A 24,285-nucleotide genomic window follows, 5' to 3' on the forward strand; every position below is an offset into this window, starting at 1 on the left:
GCTCTCAGCCAAGCTATTACAAGGACAAGACCAGGCACAATGCTAAAATTAATTAATTAATTAATTAATCCATTAAACAAGTTAGAAGCATTCGTTGAGGATGGGACAGAAAGAAGAGAGTAATGTAGTCTTCTGCTCTGGTCAGATATTAGGCTGAGTCTACACAATTATGGGCTCAAAATTTCCTCTTTTTTTAGTAAATTGTAAAAAAGAACCAGCAGACATTATGACAGTCTAAATAAAGTCCCTTTATCATCAACTGTTACTTTTATTTAAGGAAGAAATATTATATACAATAAAATAAATGGCTGCTGTTTCAAGTGAAATAAGAGGGTTGGAAAATACCCATTAAAACCCTACAGCATTTGATGATTCATACTTGATCATTTTCTGCAAGGTTTAGTTATATCTCCTGCTCTGTGTTGCCATAACATTTTACCTAACAATACCCTGCCTTTATTTTGTGTAAGATATTATACTGGGATGCTACAGCTTGAAACAGTTAACACCTGAAACTGGAGAAATTGAAAGGAAGCTAGTGCTGACTGGAAGACTGTGAAAGCTCTCTTAATTCAAAGACTATAAAGCTACATCTACCCCTCTGTAAGATGCCAGGCTCTTGGCCACCTTCACCACTTTGCCATGGAACTTACCTGGCAGGAGGCTGGGATAACCCCTTGCATTGGGTAACCTACAAAATAACTGTGTGTACTTGATAGTGGCAACAAGACCCCTTGGTTATGTGAAGGAGGGAGGTCATATGTATTGCCAAACTTACCTGTTACTTAGGTCTAATCAGCTGTCCACTTGCCTGTATCTCACAGCTGAGACACTGGACCAGGACTTAGAATTCAGCTCTGGATTCTACTTGTGCATGTGTTTTTGAACATAAAAACCTACTCTTTCTCATTGTGCATAGGTTTAAGTCATGACCTACTTTTTTTTGGATAAAATACAGGAAACTTATTCCTCAATAATGTCTAAAGAGACTGAGGTATTCCCTTGCATGTAAAACTCATACCAACTGCATGTGAATACAGGCATACCACTGTACTTGAAAATTAGTCCGAAAGTGATCACATCTGTGGCTGGAAATGTAGGACTGTTGGAGTTTATTTTAAAGGTGATTCAACTGGTTTTCAGCATCACTTCCCATTACATAAATCATAATTCAGTTAAAAAATGCACATCTTTTATTTTCATATTAATTGTTAAAACTGCCAGCTTGTGAAATTTGGCAGAATGAACTGTGTCAATGCTGTCATCAGTGAAAGTTCCATTAACAAAGAAAGAAATGACCCCAAACATAAGACCTGTTTTATAATTCAAAAACCAAGCTGTTATGAAAAGCAGAGAATTGACTTTTTTGCTGTTAAAAAATATTTTGAAGGTAAAAAATCAAGGCTAGACTTAGATAACACAAAGACACAAGTAAGATACAAAGTAAGGACCCGTTCCAGAAACATCCATCCTTTTACCATAGGTTATCTACGCTGCCTGCCTATCTATGCTACCTGTCTTACTGTCTGTTTATTCCAAACAACCCAGAACCTTTCCGCGTCAGTAAAGAAACAGATCTATGTGCTCATAAGCACCATGGAGTGAGCCTGTATATACCTGCATATATAGGTATCTACCACAGAATAGCTGGCCTGTGTTCTTTCGATGAATAGGAATTTGAGATGCCAGTACTGGACTTCAAGTAGTTTATTGGGAGTGCACAGAAAACCAGTTCTATTTTATATACGTTGAGGAGGATCTTTCTCTGGATATGTGTGGCGTGGCAAGAACTCCCTAGAGGAACATCTGCAAGGGTTTTATTTTGAGAAGACTTTGAGGAGAGGGTACTACTGCCCTCATACCATAAATGCTTTTGCCATTCATGTAATGAAACAGGTAACTTTTACTCATCCCTTCTACCTGCCTGTCATCATCACACAGATGTCATTCAAGCAACCATCTGAAATAGTGAAAGGATAAGAAAGGACAATTTGTAAATTATTACATATTCCCTCTGAAGTGAAGGCAGAAATTTTTATTATGTTCATTTCACTGGATTAATTTTTGCAAGGGGGTGGGGCGATGGTAGGAGAAAAAAGAACGCATAGTTGTGTTTCAATGCTAATGAGCACATTTACAAGGCTCTGCCAGAAACTGTGCTTCAGCTTGCTTTTATTAGCCATGTTGGAAGATATCTTAGTTGCGGTTGCACAAAAAGCATTGTCAGGGCTTTTATATTTCTCTCATTTAGAATACTATGACATTATTTGGAAAGGGACTAGTTCTGCAGCACATAAGCCAGTATCAGTGTTGTATAATACAGCAGCTAGACTCATTTTGCAGTGTGATTACAAAACCCATCATAGTGAATTATACAGCAAGTTAAATTGGTATCCACCTTCTGCAAAGCCAGAATATTATCTTGCACAAATAGTGTACAAATGTAGAAATAATGCAAGTCCAACTTATCTGAACGATAGACTACAGAAAGCTTGCACTGCTCACTCTATCTGCTGCTAATTACACCTGCTACATTCTGAAAGCAAACTCTAATAATGGTGAATACTCCCACTTTCTTTTTTTTTTTTTTTTTTTTTTTTTTTTTTCTCCTTTTACTAAGCTTTAATTTACTAGGACATCCTGCCACTGCTAAAAACTTTCCTAATCTGAAAAATAAATTTTTGAGTAACCTCTTTTCACTTTTCTTTATCAGAAATACTTGTGAATGTGTGTTGCTACTGAACATTCTTCCTATTAGCTAAGAAGCACCATCATTGGCTTTAGATTTTTCAGCATAATTTAAAATACAGAAACAGTCTTTTGGTATATGTAACCCAGACTGTTCACTGTAAGTCTTCCTATGATTTTTTTTTTTTATTGCTTCTAGTCATCTTTTTATTTGTTCTATGCAACACTTGGAACTTGTTCAAGTAACAATACAGTCCTCTGACTACATCTGAAAAGTAAGCCACTTGCATATAGTTGCTTGTTGTTTGGTTTGAGTTTTTTTGGAGGGGTGGGTGGGGTGGGGTTTAACCACAAATAGGATAATAAGAGAGAAGGAAGAGAGCTTGGTGAACTTAACTATTCTGGCCTACCTGCTTGTTTCCAGTCACGGAACACACCAGATGATACCAGCTGAAAGAGAGCTATGTGGTCTTAATGCACTTATTTCCTAACATTATGTTCACAGTATTATAGCTCAGGATAGGTGAACTGGTGGAGAGAGGGGCAGGGAAAAGGACAGAAACAGTCAAATAGCTCAATTAAGACTGAAATTATATCCCAAGAAAATCAGATACAAAACCAGACTACCTGCCAAAGTTTCCTACAGCTGGACAGACCTTGGAGAAGGGAAGTTCTAAGCCCGTTCATCCATTTCTAGAATTCAATAACCATTCAGGCTGATAAAAAAAATTGCCACACACATATGTAGGTCCATGCAACTACATGGATATAGTATAGTTGATTTATTTTTCTCTGTATATTAAAATCAGCAGATCCATCTCTAGCAGAGCTGTACAAATAGTTATTTTGAACATACTATTTTGCAGACATTCTGTCTGTTTGCCAGATTGAAAACTGTTACTGCTGCGCTGCGACATAGTTGATGGCATTTGGAGTTGCCATAGTGTTAGATGTTTCTCCTGTGATCAGCAACTGCTGATTTAAATGAAAATCTTCAGCCATTTTCTCTACTGCATATTTCACAGTCATTTATAGTTCATCATAGACAAAAAGGTATAAATGATACTGGGTGAAAAATGTATTGTGTCTAAATGAGCTTTCCATTATTTGATTTCAAGGTCACAGCACACAAATAAAATATATTTTCAGTTACTGTAAAGGACAGAACATGTTGAAGACCTTTAGTCATCTGAGTTATAATTAGTAAACATGTACACACATTCACTTCACAGTACTTGCATATTGAAATGCCTGAGGTGAATCTTGTGTCTGGACAATGTCCAGGCCAAAAACTTAGAATTCCAGCTTTTATATATGGGATGATTTACTTTAGCAGTTCTGACAAATAAGACATAGCTAGGTGAAGGCAAGCCAGAATCAATGGGACTCTAAGGTGCCTGGCACTTGTAAAAGATTTTGAGAACTTAATTCTCAAATTTATCAGTATTAATAATTCTAATCTAATGCATTTTCCTTGTCACTTACAATGAGTCAATTGCTAATTAAATGTTGTTGAAAAAGTTGAATTACCATTTTACATGCTTAAAAAGAATGTCGCTAATATGTCTAAATCTAGATGTGAAATGTAGAACGATATCATTCTAATCCCCCTAAATACCGTGGTTATCCAAAACAATTTTATACTGAATTAATTTCATTGTCAAAAAGGAGCAAGTACTGGAAAACTGAATGATCAACATTTAACCCTCTAGCATATATTGGTATAAATTTTATATTCAAATCGCATGGAATTAGTTTGCAGAATGAATAATTTCCCTTTGGTGCGGTAGCAATGACTTCAAGAAACAGCACATAACTATTGACAGATCACAAATTCATTAATTTTTTTCTCCCCTTTGCATTGTAGATTCATGTTTAAAACCTGTGTAAATGCACAATTTACAGCTATGCCCACCAGTAGTAGCTACCACCTCTTTTTGACTGACAACGATGAGATTTCTGTCATGCTTTGGCTCTCCTACAGTGCCAGTGATGGGATTTTTTTTTCCTGGAAATCTTATTACCAAATGCGCTGTCATGGTCTCAGATGGAACTTTCAATCAAAAAGGCAATCAGAAGGTTATCCATTTATGAGTTTTCCTACAAAAGAGCTTTGCAAAACTCTACACTATATACTATAACTCATAGTCAGAGCTACGTGCCCTAAACGCTTATGTGACTATAGACAATAATGTGATCCGTATCTCACAGAACCTTCCTTTGCTCCCAGGAGTGGGATGTAGACTAGAAATTGCTCAGCCCAAGTTTCAAATCACAGACTTTTGCATTTACAGTACTATTAGATTTGGCATGGCAATTCAGAACACCCTGGCACTTGATGCAGATGATTAGTAAGAATGTGTTTGGCTGTTATTACAGTCTGTTACATAAATATGTTTGATTTCATTGAAATCTTGATGACTGCTTCTTTTCTATCTTTAGATGACTTCACTGTTTGGTTCATATTATTACCAAAATTGCTAGATAAAGTTATTCAGAGGGATTTTTTTTTTTTTAATGCAGTATAACGTAAATGAATTGGATACTTCATTAATTTCAGTAAAATCCTTATAATACAAACAGAAGTGGTGGTAGCATATTAGTTGTCCACAAACTACAGTCATTAAAACCAGCCATGCTGCAGCTAAAGCAAAGTAAATGTTTCCATTTTGAAATACAGGCAAAATTGGGGGTGATGCATTAAGATATTTTTGTTTGCAGAACAAACATTACCGAGGAGCTTAAAGACAGGGGATTGTCTTTACTAGCAATACTTTTAACAACAAATGTGTGAGGTTTTTTTTCAGCATGGCGCAGTGAATTAGACACACATAACTCCTGTGGTCACAGGGTGCAGCATACCTAATTCCGCAAACCATGTCAAAAATTGCTTCAAATATTATCCCTTTATATTTTGACTGTATTCAACTAATAAATAAATGATTTTGAAGGAACTACATTCCTCAACAAACTATGAAGTTATTCAGGCAGATTCCTTTCTGCAGTGTACAGGTAAAACTGAAAGAAAAGCAATAACCAGAAAAGTATTTATAAAAATATATTTCACAAAGTAGGAAACAATACAGGAGTTTCTCTGAATACAATACATGGAGTAAATAAACAAACAATAATATAGCTTCAAAACAAAGTAGAAAATTAAAATGATTTGCATGTAATACGTAGTTTTATTATACAATTGCTACTTCTAAATGGCAAGTTTGCATTACAAATTGAGTATGCTTGCAGCTTCTAGTGTTGTTTTTTCTCTGTGTGCAAGAGCCCTGGTGCATCACTATGAATATTATAGAAAAGAAATGCTAATAACATAAGCAGTAAAATTATGTACACACTGGTTCCTGCTCTAATACAGTGGAGAACTATAAGTATGTTTTTTACTGTACTGTGTTATGTGTGGATTTCTAAAAGTCTATAGTTTAAATATTCACATGAACCAGTTTACTTCCAGCTGTTTGTGCTTGTATTAAAAACACCAGGTACTAGATTTATGAAGAAGATATAAAACTGTCAAAAGTTTTCTCTGGGAAAGTTTTATTCCTGCCAGCATTCTCTTAAAATTCAACTACTGCAAATGGATAGGTTACTGCTTTAACCTGCAACAATTTGTCATTTTTCTTTTCAAAATGTACATGTATTAAACATTCATTATATATAGAAAAAAAAATCTAACGGATATAATTTAGTCTTCTTCATAATCTTACTTTATAGATTATCAGTCTTAATAAATAAAAGCAGTAATGGACATCAATAAAATATTTATTTCAAAGATTAAACAAATAAATTCGATCTTTAGCAATAAAATCAGCAATTCTTTCATATATGTAAGTCCATCCCCTTTCACAGTTTTTTCTTTCCTTTCAGAAGACGAAGCACAGGATTGATCCTTCTTCTAGAAAAAGATCCTTTTGTAAAGCAAGGTTTTGTAGCCCTGCCTCTGAATCTCTGCACATTAGTAGGATTTATTACCCATCACTGGAATGGATTAAGAACATGTGAATATTTTAAGGCTTTACACAATATTTAAAGATGATATTCAGTCTGTGTTTACGTGGCCAACAATTACTGTATGTACAATGTATGGTCACTGCACGGTAGAAGCCAGTAGGAATTTACAATGCTATTTCTATTCAGCATTGCTAAGAAGACCAAGATATTGCTTTTAACATTTCTGTGGCGGGATCTTTGTTGGCAATGCAGAAACAAACCATTAGCTTTACACATACTGGCAGGAGCTACTGTTCAACAGCAAAATCCCTGCAAGTCCATTTTCTAAGAAAGCACCAATTTCTTTTTGTTCTTTTTCTTTTCAATTCACTGAAGATAATCAAAGATCCAAATCTCCATCTTCAGAGTGGTCAAGTGAATATCAAATATCCAAAGACTTCTAGACACTCCACATACTTTACTTCACACTCCACAAGACTTAACCTCCTAACATATACTTTTTTTTTTTGGTTCAACATTACAATGTAGTTGATTTTATAGATGACTGGCGCTAAACTTGCCTCTAAAACAAAAAGCCACATTAGTTTTAACTAACAGCAGTGGCCCTAGAATATTACATGATCATTAAGTCAACAGGGAAAAAGTTTGTAATCCACTGTCAAGTTTCTTTGTCACTTTCTCCAACTGAGTAAAGTTCTCCAAGTCTTTTAAAGCGCGGACCCCATTCACTGAGGTAGTCAAAATTCTGATCTGAGTCTGATGTAGAGGACTCCAAGGAGCTAAGGGAACCAGCCGCTGACCCTCTCCCTTCATAGCCATAAATCTGGATAGAGTCATATGGTGGAGCCGTGGGATCATTATCAGCTTCATGAAGCCTTACATTAATAAATTCATCAACATCGACACCATTAGGAACAGGTGCAAGACCCTGCCTGGGCATAAATTGAAGATCAGGCTTAATATCCTTACGAGGCAAAAATCCATTAATTCCATCTGGATTTTGCAAAGTTGCAATGTCAAAAGCTTCTGTATCTTCTTCTCCACCTCCTTCATCATCATAACGAATAATATTTTCCCTCACATCTTCATCATCTTTGATGATTAGAGGCTCATTTTTGTGTCTTCTTAGTGTTACAAACAGCACCACAATGACTGCAAAGAAAGCATCACAGGCTGATTAGGTAAAAAATTTCCAATGAAAGCACTACCTGATAAGCACAGTTATGGGAGGTCATAGGTTGCTTTTTGTGAAAATAAGAGTAATAAAGGTAGTGAAAAGCTGAAAGACCTGTAACTTCAACCCCATTCAAGTGACGAAAATTTGATTAGAAGTGCTGGTTAGTCCTCTAGTTTTCTATTTTCAGCTCGTATTTACATCTGAAGCTCTATTTTATATAAGCAATAAGATTTTGCATACTTCCATTTTGCACCTTGAATTTAGATGACTTTTCCCTTTGGAAAACTTACAAACCTACATGAAGTCAAGCTATCATCATTCACTTAACATAGTCTATAATGATCTACATTATGGATGGAGTTTTCCAAAATCAGAGGGTGTTTTTCTGAAACCATAGCCCTGATGACAGGAGGCAATTGGTGTCTTTCTTTATGTGTTGCAACAGACTCACACTATATAACTGAAAAGAGAATGAGACACTAAGGGCGAAAGAAAGAGTTTAGATACATCAGTTTCAGAATCATAGACTGATGCATAAAAAAAGCTCTAAATTGGTTACACTGTTGTTTTTGCAGCTTAATGCTGAAATCCGTTACTGATGTAAATCTCAGTTAGAAAACGAAGCTGCAACGTGCAGAAATAGGCCTCTTCCTTCACTGTTCTCTACCTTGCTTGATGTTGTATACAAATCTTGTATGTTTTATTAAAATACACAGTGCTTCTTATTTTGTAAAACTGCAATGTCTCTTAAACCGCTACAATCCAAAATAAACTCATACAAGTCTTAGAAGAGAAAACAAATCTATTTTCCATCATGTGCAGTGTATACTTTGTCCACCTTGCTACTTAACATACCTGATTTGATTTTTGGTTTCATATTCCATACCTGTTTATTATGTAACTTGTGTGTAAGACTACTTCAGACTGGGATATTGCTTTTTATGCTTTTGTTCAGTTCTTAGTACAGTAGGGGTGCAGTCCTGACAGGTCTCTCAGTACAGCTGCACATTACATTGAATTAGATTGTATGTCCTTCTATGTGACTTCTTTGCTTACTTAGAGCCACCCAGCAATCAGAAAAATTTTGAACGCCAGGCTGTGAGATGAATACATACCTAGCAGCAAAATTATGCAGGCTAATATTGCAATTAGGGCTCCCATACTGAGTCCAATGGGAAGTACGTATGCTTCAACATTACAAGACTGGACAATACCATCGCTGCTGCAACCACAGACTCGAATAGTGAGAGTGCTCGTGCTGCTCATAGGAGGATTCCCACTATCGCTTATTATGATTGGCAGTAGATATACTTCTTGCTTCTGTCGGCTGAATCCACTATGCTTTGCCAATATGCTGAGAGTATTATCTGAAAAAGGGAAAATTTGCGTTGTTTCATCACACAGAATAACAGCTAAACCCACAACTTTTTCTTAATGCGTTCAGAAAAATGCTATACAAACACATATGCACTTTATTATACTCATGATACCAGCAGCATGTGACACAGAAATCCTTCCCCTTTCTGTCTGGCTGCCCGTGCCCCAAGTGAATGAGTGCAACATATGCATTTTCTTGTGTCATGTGGTATGATCACAATGGCAACCCCTCACTTTCTCCTCTGCATACATCCCTATAGATATCTTCCCAGCATGATTCATCACTGTTTTTCAAGTCACACACTCATAAAAATTCAACCAGTACAACAAAGAGAGAAATTAAATGTTAAAGTAACCCAAACTTTAATAAAGCACATTCACCAATTAAAGCAAATGTTCCGTGCATTAGAAGTACAAACTGCACAGTATTTTGCCCTGCTATGGAAGATTCTTCTTTTTTTATTAACAGGCAATAGAAAGACAAATGAAAGAAAAGCTGAATGTATTAAAAAATGTAGGCCTAATTTTCGTTGATCTAAAAATTTACTGGGCCTCAATAATGAAAATGGAACAAGCCAAGACAGAACGTGTCTCCTATGAAGGCAGCCAGAAGAAATGAGTCTAGGACATTCTTACTTCTGCACATATATGCAGATACTTAATTTTAGAAACATATAGAGGCATCTGACTACATGGCATCCTACCCAGACATAAAGTGACACAGTTAAACCTCTGATAGTCGCTCAGTTCTCAGTTCACCATCAAAATGATTACAAGTATAAATCATGATTAGTAATCATGTCAAATAGCAAACCACTTTGATTTATTTACATATTTAAATATTCACTTTAGCTTTTAACTTTTTTATTCTGTGGAATAAAAAAAAATAATTCAGTGTTATGAATTATATACTAATAGAGTGCATGTTGACTTGTACTAGTTTGTTTTTGTGTTCTTTCATGAAAAATAACACCACAAATTAATAAAAAGATTCTGACACACACAGAATAGGAATGTGTGTGTGTGTTACTGAGGAATCCAGTGACAATTCAAAAATAAAGCTGCAAATGTATTTGAGAGGAGATTGTAGCTCCTTTCATTAAACTCTCTTCCCCTGTGCTACCGAAGTTAATTTTCCTGAAGTATCATGAACAAAAGTAAACCCCCTGATATTTTATGCTATAAAATGGGCACATGCAATCACTAACGCCATTCCAGGGAAGAAAAGAAATTACTGAGAGTTATGCGACAGGCTTAAGGAAGAGAAGACTTGGAAGACAGGCAATGATCATATGACAGATGCAACAAAGACACAATTCTTGAGTTTAAACCAAAGAAAGGTACCTGAAGTGCATGACAACATGTGTATGCACGTACATACATTGACTGTAAGAAAGCTTTGTATCTACTTTGATCTTGGTGCTGGTCAGGTACTCACTTGAAAACATGAAATAGTTTAGAAATGTTTCATTTGTACTAACTGTGATCACCAGGAACGTTCCTGACAGCCCATGGTATTTGTGCAGCATGTATCACTGCCTCAACATAAAAGACAGATGCATGCCCGAAATAGCGGGCAGTCGATGAAGTACAAAAGCCAGAGAAAGATGCAAAGACGGAAGAAGGGGAAAACATTCATGAGGCAAATACTGTAAAGACATTTTTCACATCCAAAGAAATAAATTTAAAATGCAGTATTTTGTTCTTAAAGTCCTTCTTAGTAAGGAGGCATATTAATAAGGAATAAAGCTAGTTACAGAACATAATGATTACAGAATGAAACATCACTAAAATTTAGCATGTCCTGAACCCATTTCAAGATATCAATCAGTAGATAACTCCTATAGTTAAATCACTACTGCCATAAAACAAAAGATGAAGAAAGATTATTTGATATTTAAGCACATGGGGTAATTGTCTCATACAAGAGAACAAAGAAGGCTTGTTTTCCCATTCAGTGACTAAGAAACTGAACTTCAAGCAGGCTCTTTCTGAAGCTCAGGGTGTTTGATTTTGCAGTCTTACTATATCCCTTCCATGGTGGAATCACCTACCAGTCACACTTCTGCAGCCTAGAGAGGTTCTTACTATAAATTATATTGCAGGTTATGTAATCATTTCAGCATTTTTCGTAGCATTTAGAGCATGTAACACATGAAGATCAACCTGCTTTATAAAGCAGTTTAAATATGGTCACTAAATAATACCTTTGCAGAACAAAAAGGATTCCTAATGATTTTTCTTTCGAGGAATCCTGATTTTTTATCTATTCAAGTTAGAAACAATCACATCAAAACTGATGGCACCCTGGAGCTAAATAAATAGTCTAGTCCTTCCTTGTGCCCTTTTTAAAATTAAAGGAAGCATACACTAAAGATAAATTTCAGGCATAAGCTCTTAATTCTGACAGCTCAAATAGGACCAAACTCCTTGATGATACCATGTTACACATGCCGCTATGATGCAGTGGAAAAGTCAAGTATGTTTTAAGTCAACAATTAGCACACATTTGGAATTAAGCAAAAACTGCACTTCTCCTTCTTGGTTCAGTGTGTCAGAGATTTAAACACACGTGTGCAAGTTAAACCGTTTCCAGTATCACACTTGCTCTCTAGCTGAACTGCAAGGAACAAAGGGTTATGTTATCTTAGTAAACTATTATTGTAGCTAAGTTTTCCTGAATATTGGTGTGTATAGCTTTACCAAAGTTAAGAGTGACTACCACACCTATTGTAATGTGTAAAGGTAGATTTTTTTGTCTGATAGCGTTCTTTTCCTCCTCTGCACCCTCCCATTTTCAAGTACTGAAAAAGAAATTTATCTGTCCATTTGGCTTTCTCCTGAAAAATTAAAAATAGCTCAGTGTAAGTTGCATCCTTAATCTTTTTGCTTTAACTTTTCAAAGGAGAGGAGAAAAAACGACGTGGGGCTCAATTTCCAGCTCTTTCTGTTTTTGAGACAAATCCCACTCAGAAGTGTCACATCTGTAGTCATTTATTCAGAACTCCAGAGACTTTTACAGTTATATTACACAGTGACTTCTTGTGCTCTAGAAATCTGTACTGATGCAGCCTGTTCCTTCCTATAAGCCTGGTACAATCCTTCTCTGTCCAAGCTGGAGGAACGGATTGATATGCTGAGCCCTAGCATCCCTGCCCTTTACAGATATGCAAAAGAGGCAAGGCACCTGCTTCAGGAAGAAATGAAAAAAAGAAGCTGCTGTTGTTGGTGACAGCTTCAGATCCCTTCCATCTTTCTGACACACTCACTGCTACTCTGCCTGGTTCAGAAAATTCTAATAAGCCAGAATCAAAGACTAAAACAAAGTAAAAAAGGAAGAGTACTATAAAGAGACAAACAGAAGAGGGCAGAAAAAACAAGGGGAAGGAGGAGGGATGGAGAAAATAAAGTGCTCATTTCCACCAATCAGTGAAGCTATGCTGAGAATAAGAAGCTACCTAGTACCAGTAATGGTTATCAATTCAAGTTCAAAATAAATAAGTTATAGACACACAAGATACTTGGGACATTTAGCTGAACTGTTTACGTGTAAAAGAAGTTGTAATGGCTGAATAGTTAATACTATGTAAGAAAAGATGGAAGACAAGGAGAGAAGAGAATAACCTTTCTTTTTTACAGAGGGGTATTTGTTAACAACTGCTGTGTTAAGCTAAAGTTGAATTTGTTGTGCCCAGAAAGAAACTGGCAATCAGAAATAGTCAACAGGAAAAACACAATGAAATGACCAAATTGTTTTGCCAATGGGTGGCAAGTACTCAATTTTGCCTTGGGAATTTTGTTTCACAACAAATCCCTTCCCCTTCTTTGCTATGTCTTAAAATAAATATACCTTGGTGTTGCAAGAGCTGTGACTCTTGAGTGACGAACAATGACTCTCTAATTGACATTTTAGTTGGTTCCTAGAACTTGAAAATAAATCCTAGCAGCCGATTAGCAATGAACTCAATTTATCTGATTTGCTTTCTCCTCTCTGTGGCCAGCACTGCTGCATGAATTAACTTGGCAGCAGGTGCTCAGCAGGAGAGGGGACAATCACTTTCCACTCATCTTTCCAATTAACCCACTGATCCTTCATTATAGCGCTGTTCAGGTTATTTATTTATTCATGTTACTTTTAGCAAAACAAGGAAAATTACATGCAGAAAAAAAGAACCCCTCTCTGTTAATAAAGCTTGAGGTAACCTGCCGCAGGCAGAGACGCTAGGCCTTTACCTCCAGTCAGTGAGGTATATTCAGGAGGTCCTTTGACATTCTCAATCAAAATGAACCTCCCTGAATTCTGTACCCTTCTATGTGAGGAAGGGATTGAAGTTCTCTGAAATGCCAGAGTCCTATTAAATGCCATTTCACTGATGATGTACCAACTACACAGGATGGACCAGGAGCTATATTCTGTCCTGCAGGCTTAAGGAATAGTGTAAGATAAGTGGTCTTAACAATTGTCTTATCACAAATTTTTGCACCAATGCAAGGTCAGCGTAACACAGCTCCAGGAACACATAACTAAAATTTAGATCTGGAGCTCATTTTTACTTTTTTTTTTTTTTTTTTTTTTTTAACATAAAACCAAATCAGTCATTTAGATCATGAGATGGCTCTCAGTTTCTTAAGTTTACAAGCAGATTTGCAAAACAACATGAGAGAGACTGTTATGGGAATATCTCCTTCACAGCTGGAACAAAGAATGACAAAGCAGAAGGTCTTTACAAGATGTCCAGTCTGATTCTAGACAAAAGCAGTTTGAATAACCACAACTGAGGACATGCTTACCACAGGGCTAAGTGCTTCCTGCAGATTCCCAACTGTTCTCAAGACCCCCTGATCTCTTTTGAGGTTCTTGGATGAAAGATTTTGAGAAAAAGAAAATGTAATAATTTTAATACAAAGCTACTTTTGGATTTGCTGGACGAGTGACTTTAATGGCAGCGACATCAATCTGGATGTGAAATTAGCAGGCAGGAGTCAACTTCTTCATCTTCCACTTTGTACAAGAATGCATGTTGCAATTTTAAGTCAGACAATAAAATGACAGAACAGAAGTAAAAACCAGCAGCAGTCAGTTTACATCCAAGTGTCATTTTCTCTGCACACATTACAATTCTTTAATTCCCTCACGGTCTCTCATATTTTGAGATCAGTGGACTTCCCTGCTGTGTAACCTTACACCTACATAGCTCTTTTTCTGTCTTTTTCTATCCCTTTTATAATCTTCTCAGAAGGATCAAATCATTAATGGCATTAAGGACTTTGTGATATAAATTGTTATCTATGTTGGATATGTTACTTATGTGAAGAAAGAATTTTAATTGGAAACTTTACAGCTGGAAACACTAGAACGACAGAAATATATGTTTCTTCATGTTTATCAGAGCTATCTTTTTGTGTACATTTTTTAGCCTAAAACAGATTCTCTGTAATGTGGAGTCCTTTGGCACAAGTAGAAGAGCAGCAAGAATATCCTTACTGTGATAATCCCTGCTTTTTTTGATAATGAAAAGACAAGGGCAGCTCATTCATTTCCTTCCTTAGTTCATAAATGGCATGTATTCTCACATAAAAACTTGAAATAACTGAGTAACTAAGTTATTATTGTCAAGGTTTCAGTGGAAACTACCAAAGTACAGGCAGAAAAAACAAAACGTATGACATTCTAAGTAATGTTAGCTATATGATATTTAGCAGTCATCTGCAAATGCACTAGAAGAGAACATTCAAGAGAATGCGAAGATAGCATTTCAGCTCTTTGCTTAAGTATTAATTCATGTACGCGCCTCCTGTAATACTTTTTGTAGTGGAGACCTTACAGCGTTAAACACAGATTTTCAAAAGACTTGTAGTAATACTGGGGTTTTTTGTTTTTTGGTTTTTTTTTTTTTTTCAAAATTAAAACCTAACAACAGAGAAATAGTGGTATATAGGTGTCCTGGTTTCATCTGGGATAAAGTTAATTTTCTTCCTAGTGCTGTGCTTTGGATTTAGTATGAGAAGCACGATGGTAACTCATTGATGTTTTAGCTGGTGCTGAGCAGTGCTCACACTTGGCAAAGACTTCTCAGCTTCCCATGCTCTGCCAGGTACCCAAGAAGCTGGGTGGGGGCACAGCCAGGACAGCTGACCCCAACTGGCCAAAGGGGTACTGCATACCATATGATGTCATGCTCAGCATATAAACTGGGGGGAGTTGGCTGGGGGGCAGCAGACCCTGACTGGGGATGGGCTGGGCATCGGTCAGCGGGTGGTGAGCAATTGCATTGTGCATCACTTGTTCGGTATCTCCTCTTATCATCATCATCACTGTTGTTTTCCTCTATTGTTTTATTAAATTGTCTTTATCTCAACTCATGGGTTTTACTTTTTTCCCCCCCAATTCTCTCCCCCATCCCACCGGGGAGGGGGAGAGTGAGCGAATGGCTGTGTGGTGTTCAGCTGCCTGCCAGGTTAAACCACAACAACAGGGAAGATGCCAATCCCCATTTTAGAGACTGGGAAATAATGAAGTTGTCCAAAGACACAGAGGTCTCTCAGAGAGTCTCTATATACACTCCATGAGCTATAAGCCATACCTCAATCATTGTCCTTTAGCATATTTTCTCAGAATTACATACCTTTCTATGAAAGGATTTTCAAATAGCAGGTATTTAGATTGGTAATACCACGCTGCAGAAACAAGACCAATGAGTGCAGCCCCAACAATTCACTATTCATAGTCCTACATGTGATGTCCCTCTGTCAACTCAACTGTTTTGAAATATTTTTTTTTTATTATCGTAATAACAAAAGCAGTGGGAAAGAATATGCATGACCTGTTTTCTGATCTAGCACAAAAACCAGAAGGAGCAACTCAAAGCATACCCTCATCGATGTTCACCTTGTAAAAGAACAGTATTCAAAGATTGGCACTGAGCTGGAAAACTGATTTGTATGTTTCAGTCTAAGCTGAAGTACAAGTTAGAAGCACCAGTTTCTTGCTTCCAAAAGAATGCCATTAAAATGTTTTGAGAGATAGACCCATGTCAGGGTTTTTTTGTTTCTGCCTTAGGCTGTAACACTTTTTAAAGGAATACCTGATTAAAAGGGAACAATTTTGAGTTTGCATGTTATAAATTTGCCGGTCATTAGTAGATGAAAATCAATCTATTAATTCATTAGTATTAGTACAACAATTTTCATGATTAAACTTAGTATTTTCAACATGGATGTATTTATGCACACCAAATGCATTTTTATGAGAACGCATATATATATATATTAACATATATACACAACTGTGTTGTGCAATATTTTACACACGTACTAGATCTTCCTTGATGACTGTCTCAAACAAAATCCTGTTGAACAAAAGTTTACAAGATGACCCTTTGCCTAATCTGTATGGTAAAAGCATAAATGTTCAAGGCTTATAAAATAATCTGAAAATAAAAAGAGGCGATTTTTATAGTGTATTTTGTCTGATTTATGATAGCCAAACCATATGGGCACTGAAGCATTCACAGGTATTTCAAACTGACCTGCTTTTCATGAATGTCAAAAATTTGTGATGTCTTCAAAAAAGCAGATTGATGACTACTATCAAATTTGATAGCAGACATCAGGTTCAAAAGAAAAAAGTTTTTGTGCTATAAAAATTCAGCTGACTGATCAAACTGTCTCTCCTGCACCACAGTAAGCCACATGCCATACTGACATATATAATGGCAATTCACAAAACATTCCTATGACACATTAGCAAACACCTGGATGAATTTTTATTTTCCTAGAGACCTGGACTTTCTGGAATCCCTTAAAACACCAATAAGAACACAGGAAAAAGAGTATTTGATGGGAGAAAATGTACTGATGAGGAGAAGAATTGTAAAGTGTCACATATTTTTTATCTTTGATTTTTTTTTTTTTTAAACCAATTGCCCTGAATAGTAATAATAGCTTATGCCAGAATTGAACTGCTGAATCAACTAATGAATAAAAAAAATAAACACATTTCCAGGTCATGTATTTCTCTGCAGAAATAAAAAGTACTGCTGGGAATTTTGAATCATGAGCAAAGTAATATTTAATCATGTACAAGAATACATCATTCTCATATGTTAAAATTTCTTGGAAAGGGGAATAATCGTGTTCATACTACCGTGATGCAGAACTTACAATAAATAAATTCTTGATAGAATAAAAAAAACCCCAACAAATTAACAGCAAAGTGATGGAATAAGCATTTCCTCCTACCTTTTTCCTTTGAAAAATGTGAACTTTAGATAATAGTCTGTATAATTTCTAGTTCTATTCCTTTGGAAAAGTCTGAACTTTAGATAATTGTCTCTTAAGTATTCTAAAACTTTCCTTTGACCTTTAGTCCAGCAGAGCTATAACCAAACATATCTACACGGTCACTTGCAGTCTAGCAGCAACTCTGATGTAATTTTGTACCTTGGTTTTTTAACCCATTGAAGGAAGGATAGAAAATCCTGGCTGAAGAAATGATGATGTAGAAGCATGCACTGAGCCTGAAACAATACTAGTTTTATTGTTAGCAGGGTAGAGAAATAATTAGGACATAGTACTTCTCTCTCTTTTTAATTTACAGATACTTACAGCAAGCCAAACCAGGAAACTTTGGGCTCGGGGTCTGTGTAAGCTGCAGTTACCACAGTTGTCTGAACTGTACCCAACATACCTGATTTTAATCTCACTGGCTCTGATGTTATGCCCGCTTATCTCTTCTGAATCCCCTGGTGCCAGATATGATTGACACTCCCATAATCTGAAGCAAATTCAGGCCAGTGAAGATGTAAGATATGCTAAAACAGCACTGGCTTTTGCCTCTCATTTTTCTCTTCTGTATTCACCAAGCCAGCCACAAACTTGTTTACTAATAATCACATTGCTTTGACATGCTTTACTTTATTCGGATCACATCACTACATGGCATGTGCATTGAATGTTACATCTGTAAAGTGTAAGAATTAATGCAGGTTGCCAAGCTCTAGTTTAGAAAGAGAGATGAAATGGCTGTCAAATGTGCTTAGCATTAAAAATACATTATTAGCACAGCAATTTGCATAGACTGATGGATCATTTTTGAAATCTACATATTCTAGTTAATTCTATTATCTTGTTATTTTAACCAAAAAAGTTTCAGAAAGTAATACTGTGGTTTACAATGCTTTGATAAAATAATGGCTATATTTTCCATTTGAATCAAGAACTTTCCATTACTGTGTTACCAGATTCCAACAAAATGTAGCAAATATAAATAAAAAAGCCAAAATATTCCAAGGCTTTGCCATCGGTATTTCTCTTTAGGGATAACAGATTCTCATTCTTTCTATGAATGCTTACTTACAAGTGCAGTCTAGGAGGTGAAACTAATGAGAGAAAGGTATCTAAGCCCCTTGCGTTGCTGCGAGATTTACAGTTTTACACATTACACTGATTTGGGGTTCCCTTATGTGTAAAGCTAAAGCTCAAGCAGATTTAATGAAATTTATAGTACTTTTGTAGGCAATGGAAAACTTCCAAGAATTCTATCCTATGATCTTCACCTTCCTCGCTTCACACACATCCTTCAATTCCTACTTCAGTGACTCACTTCTAGGGTCTGGAAAAGTTCAGTCTTCATGACTACGAAGACAATCACAGATGTTTGAAGTGATTTCTGTCTAGAATGTAAATTATGAATACCATAGTAAGGAAAACAAAACTTAAGCAGGAACATGTTGGGTTTTAAATGTGATGTGTTCTTGGCATTTGAGCGAGTTTCACGCTAAGCAACTTAACATCCACTTCTCCATGCCATTGTAACTGCCTTGTCTGTTCCAATACTGTATGGAACATACACTTGCACACGGTAAGAATTTAAAACAATTTACCAATAGATCATATAACAGTGCTTTAAAACTGAATCTGGAATAGGACATATCAGCCATATTGAAGTTTTGTTACAAAAGTTAGAGAGCTGAATTCAAGCCATAGCAGTGTATTTCTATTATGCTATTTTTTTTTTATAATGTTCATTTCGAAATGCAGTGTTAGAAAGCAACCACCAGACGATAAAAAGAACAACCAGCATTTATTGGAATGCTGCCTATTTGTACTGGTGTAATAAAGGTCTTGTCAGCACTTCCATTACAAAATGCCAATTTTCAGGGCTCTTTAACTCTGACATAACAACTTACTATGAGAAGAAATTTAGAATGTGTACTCTCTGCCAAAGAGCATTGAAAGTTAAATACGACTTACATTGGCTGAGGCATTTTAAGTCAGAAAATAAATTTTAAAAAATTTTGACTTAACATTTTCTTGAGCTGGTGCCACTTAAGAAAAAAATGTGGCTTTAATTTTACAAAGTGCCAGATCCTGCAGTTTTTATATATGCAGATCTCCCTTTAACTTCACTGAGCATAATTTCTGTGAGAGAACTGAAAGGAGTGCCATTATACATTTTTGTAAATGTCATCAAGAGTTATATTAGCTTTTTGTAATTTGAAAGACTGAAATGCTATGGTATAAGATTGCCCCTGGGCACACAGGCAGCATGATAATGACTTTTTGAAGACATTCTTATATGCAGATTACGTATAACAATAACAATTTGTTATCATCAGGCCATTAATGGCAGTAATTTATACCTCTGTCTTACACCCAAAGTATACACATAATGTCTTATTATATGCACACCTCTCAATGAGCATGTGTCTCCTATGGTGAAGGCTAATGGTCATTTGAAATGCAGGGAACAGCAAAACGCATCCAGAGAAGGAATTTCAGTAAGTGAAAAAAACAATTACCTGTCTATAGAGCGGAATAGATTGTATAAAGTTTTCAAACGAATCGTTCCAGATACTGTTGGGAACTTTTCCGCACACCATGTAAACATTACATAGAGAAAATCTGGCATAGCCAGAAGTTCCAAGCTAGCATATACAGTCAAATTACCGAGAATCAAAGCAGGTCTACAGGAACACACGTGCATGTGCATTTAATTTTTGAGACTGAGGCACACTGCAAGACCCTAACTTTGCTATGTATGTTGCATGACACAGCACCTAGCTTGGAAAGAAGAAGGAATCAGGGAAAGATGTCATCATTTGAATTCTGCCTCACTGCTGTAGAGATATTAAAAAAAAAAAAAATATCAATGCTTATGTTGGTAAGTATCTGCAAACTATAGCATTGGTTCATAAGATATTCTAGAGTTTTCATTGGACCACAGAATAGTTGAGGTTGGAAGTGACCTCTGGAGGTCATCTGATCTACCCCCCTCCAAAGCACAGCTACCTAGACCCCAGGACTATATCCAGGCAGCTTTTGAATATCTCCAAGGACGGAGATTCTGTAAATAGTAAAATATTTGTTAGTCACAATTGAAATATGTGTGTGACAAACCAGAAGACATCTTACTCATGCATTCTCTTTGTATCAAGTGGAGACGTTATAAGGTACAAATATAAAATGCATCTCTATACTAAGAGAACAACTTGCATATAACAGTGAAACTGTTCCCTGTTGTCTTCTAATTCATGGTGAAGAGTCTGACAAAGTACAAATGAAGTGTATAGGCAGAAGCTGCAATAAAAATATGAAGCAGGATCAAGTAAAAGTATTACAAGAGACTAGGCAATTCTACTGGCAAAGGAGAATACATCTTCATGTGCCAAAAAGTCCTCCACAGTCATGAAAGAAAACTTAAATAGTCAAAAAGGAGAGCAGGATAAAAAACCCAAACAACAGATAGTTTGAGAAAGATGCATGTTTTCCTACTGGGAAAAAGAAAAGAAAAAAGATTAAGAAAAACTATTTTAGTCTAGAAAAAGCTAAGCTCTTTATACAAAGTTTTGAAGCAAGTGGTTCTGCTAGACAGACTGCATTAAAACTCTATGAGCAAAACCATCTTTTCATCTTGCATGTTAGTAGAAGACGCACAAAATAAGAGAAGGTTGATTTGTCATAAAAATTATTTTTCTCATTTAAAAATAGAAAATAGTAGTACAAAGACAGAAGTTGTAATGTTGTGGGATAGATAAAGATGATATAGAAGACGACGTACAGTGTAGAACCAAGTCTAAACAACCTTCCTCTATATTTAGCATCCCAGCTTGTATCAAAGATACAACAATGCTTTAGCTACAGCTGTCATTAGATTGGGCTCCACCATTTCCTTCCCTGAGCTGCAGAATACCTTCAACATTTTTTCTAACTTGGAGCCTCAGAAGAATCCAAAGAGACACCGTAATGCACTCTTGAAAATCTCAGTCTTTACCAATCCATAGGGAGCTGCTAATAGCTGCCATTAATGTCATAGTGGGTATCAGATGAATGTTTTAAAAGAACATCTGCAGTGTATGCATTGCACAATGACAGGCACAGTGATTAGATGACTTGTCCAAAATCATACAGGAAACCTGTAACCAAGCTATACAAAACTATTCTGAACTCCAGAGCAGTTCCTTAATCAAAAAACCATCACTCCTCTTAGATCACAAGGTCTTAATCTTTATTGTGGTGAACACTGTATAATTTACAGAAGGGTCATATATAATGGATGAAAATGGTATAGAAAGCGACATGACAAAGTTAAGCCAGGTTAGGTAGCGACAAGTTCAAAAAGGCTACAGGAAATATTTTAATCTTATTTCTTATTATTTCCTATAACCTAGATTTTAGCTTTAATTTTAGGTTAGACTGAAAGTTTCCTAACAAAACACAAACAAAACAAAAAAGTTGTATGTGCTTTTATGAAAGCAATGTGAAACTGATACGCGATTTATGACATTCCAAAAATTAAAGAGAAGAAAAAAGTCAGTGCTTATGTTCAAGACAGTCCAGCATTCTAGAGAATATAGCAGAGTACTTCTATCAACATTCAGTTATTATTACTGATGCTCCTTTCAAAGTTTATGACTACAATACCTAATTCCATTCAAAACTCCACAGGTAAAACTTTATTCCTGACTTATCTCTTATTATAAAATCAGATGCATGAAAAAAATTACTATAGTGTTACAGTTACTACTACTGTTATAGCCCTTAGCCTATAGCAAAAGTGAAGTTTACTTACTTGAGCCTACAATTAGTTTAGGCCAAGTTGGGGTGATATGACTTTGCTGTCTTAATATGGACAGACAGCTACCACTGCTTTGCTGATTCACTGTAATCTGCCTACGCATCCGTCCGTGTTACCTTTGAAGGACCCCACTAGCTCTCCCTCTTCAACACCATCAAGCAGACATCTGGTCCTTTTCTTGAAGTTCTTCTGTTTATCTCTCCCTAACAAGCTGGCTTATTATCTCTCTTCAAACAGGGCCCCATCTTCACTCCCTCTATAATCAGCACTGATTACCAAGTATGCACATCCTATCATTTTAGGATATGCAAACTCTCTCCCCAGACTAGACAGGTCAATTTATGTGTTTCATTTCTTTTCTGCATTTGGCTCAGTATGTGAGATCTTTGCATTCAGTAAAATCATGTACTCTACCTCTTTTCTGGCCTCTGAATGGATTGCCTTCTAGGCATATTTATTATATAAATATTAAATACTAATAATTACATAAATATATAACTAATTACTGGATGCTTGCCAAATAGAATACATCGTAATTAGCTAAAATTAAATGAAGACCAACAAAGTGACTCATTTTAAAACAAGGCCACCCATACAAATTACAAAATCAGAAGTTGAGGGGAAAATTTTGTAAGTGGTATAAAAAATCCCCAACCAACTGAATAAAAGCTTTCTCTCCCTTATTCTTTAGAGCTTCATGTGAGAAGCTCTGGTCAAAATGATTAAAAATTTCAGACTACCTTCAGTTTGTCACTGCTATATTTGCTCTTGCCAGAGCAATACAGCTCATTCTTGAACAGCCCTCTCCTTACAAGGAGTAAGGAGAAAATGAAAGCGTATGGCACAAATGTGATCACACCAGACAGGTTCAGGAGAATGTACATAGAGTTCACTTACTAATCAATGTAATGGTCACCTCATAGGAAGAATTACTGTGATTCCAACAATAATTACTTCCTTCCTATACACCACTTGGGTAATTGGTTCAAAACAAGATGCAAATTGGAACATGGTCTTTGTCTTCTTAATTCACGTTATAATGTTAGTTCTGCAATACTTTATCAGACAAGCCTTGAGGCTAAGTGTGAAAAATTAATACCTTCTATTTTAATGGAGGAACCACGTGCAAATAGTCTGTATACTTTGTTATAATGACAAAAGGAGATTTTTACTAATCAAAGGAAAATTTAAAAGCTAATATGTGATGATTCCTGCTTATATTGGATCATTTTTAGCTGGTTTAGATTTTTCTTCTAGTAGGAAGAGTATTGGGGTTCTTTTAATCTCCACTGCAACTGAAACTTTAAAATGGGACTCCTATCTATTTTCTCATTAATTGACAAAAGTACTATTAGAGCAACTAATAAATTAATTGTTATTCCCCCTCAACAGCCTGTATTTAGAATACGATAAAACAAAGAAACAACCCAAAACCTAACAATGAGGTGAAAACAGAGGGGGACTTCTTAAGAGGCAATATGTCTGTCAGGTAACATATTGAGGTGCTGAAAGGGTAGAGGCCCTACCAGAACCTTCAGCTCTAGGACCTCATTCCTCCTAGTCAGTGAGTTAAACCCATTTACAAGGAATCAAAGATAGATAGTATATTGTCCATGAACAATTCCATTACAGGAATTGGTTTTTGCAGAAAACCTGGAGGAATGAGATCCACCCAGGAAAACAGAAGTGGTACTTTGGCAGAAATCCCTTAATGTATTTTCAGAAGACAGTTGGTTGAAAATCTGGAAATTTATCTCCAAATATTCTATATTCACTTAGTTATAAATACTACTATGAAATACTTTTAAAGTCCTACAACATAATTATCATGGGGGCTGTTAGCTTTTGAGAAGTGATGTTTTTAAAGCACTTAGGGAACCTTTGGAAATTAAAAGGCTATTGGAGCAAGGTTTCGTTGGAAGACAAATTCCAGAGAAGACACTACCACAGATCTTACTGTTGTCCTGATAGCCCTTAGTTGAGAAGTTTTGTGCTCTTTAAG

The 24,285-nt window shown here is 36.1% G+C and overlaps 1 protein-coding gene across 4 annotated transcripts in view; it reads right to left on the reverse strand.

Annotated features, from left to right (window-relative positions):
• Window positions 1-7,309: 7,309 nt before the first annotated feature.
• The window catches only part of CDH8 (cadherin 8), a 149,735-nt gene continuing 132,759 nt past the window's right edge, over window positions 7,310-24,285 (reverse strand). For all 4 annotated transcript variants that reach the window (XM_035891509.1, XM_035891510.1, XM_035891511.1 and 1 more), the window contains 2 exons: window positions 8,944-9,195; window positions 7,310-7,803 (listed from right to left, as the gene is read on the reverse strand). In XM_035891509.1, coding sequence (XP_035747402.1) covers window positions 7,310-7,803; window positions 8,944-9,195 — 746 coding nt within the window. The remainder of the gene's footprint in view (window positions 7,804-8,943; window positions 9,196-24,285) is intronic.

This window comes from Egretta garzetta, unplaced genomic scaffold (assembly GCF_000687185.1).
Source record: "Egretta garzetta isolate BGI_Z169 unplaced genomic scaffold, ASM68718v1 scaffold23, whole genome shotgun sequence".
NCBI classification, from domain to species: Eukaryota; Metazoa; Chordata; class Aves; order Pelecaniformes; family Ardeidae; genus Egretta; species Egretta garzetta.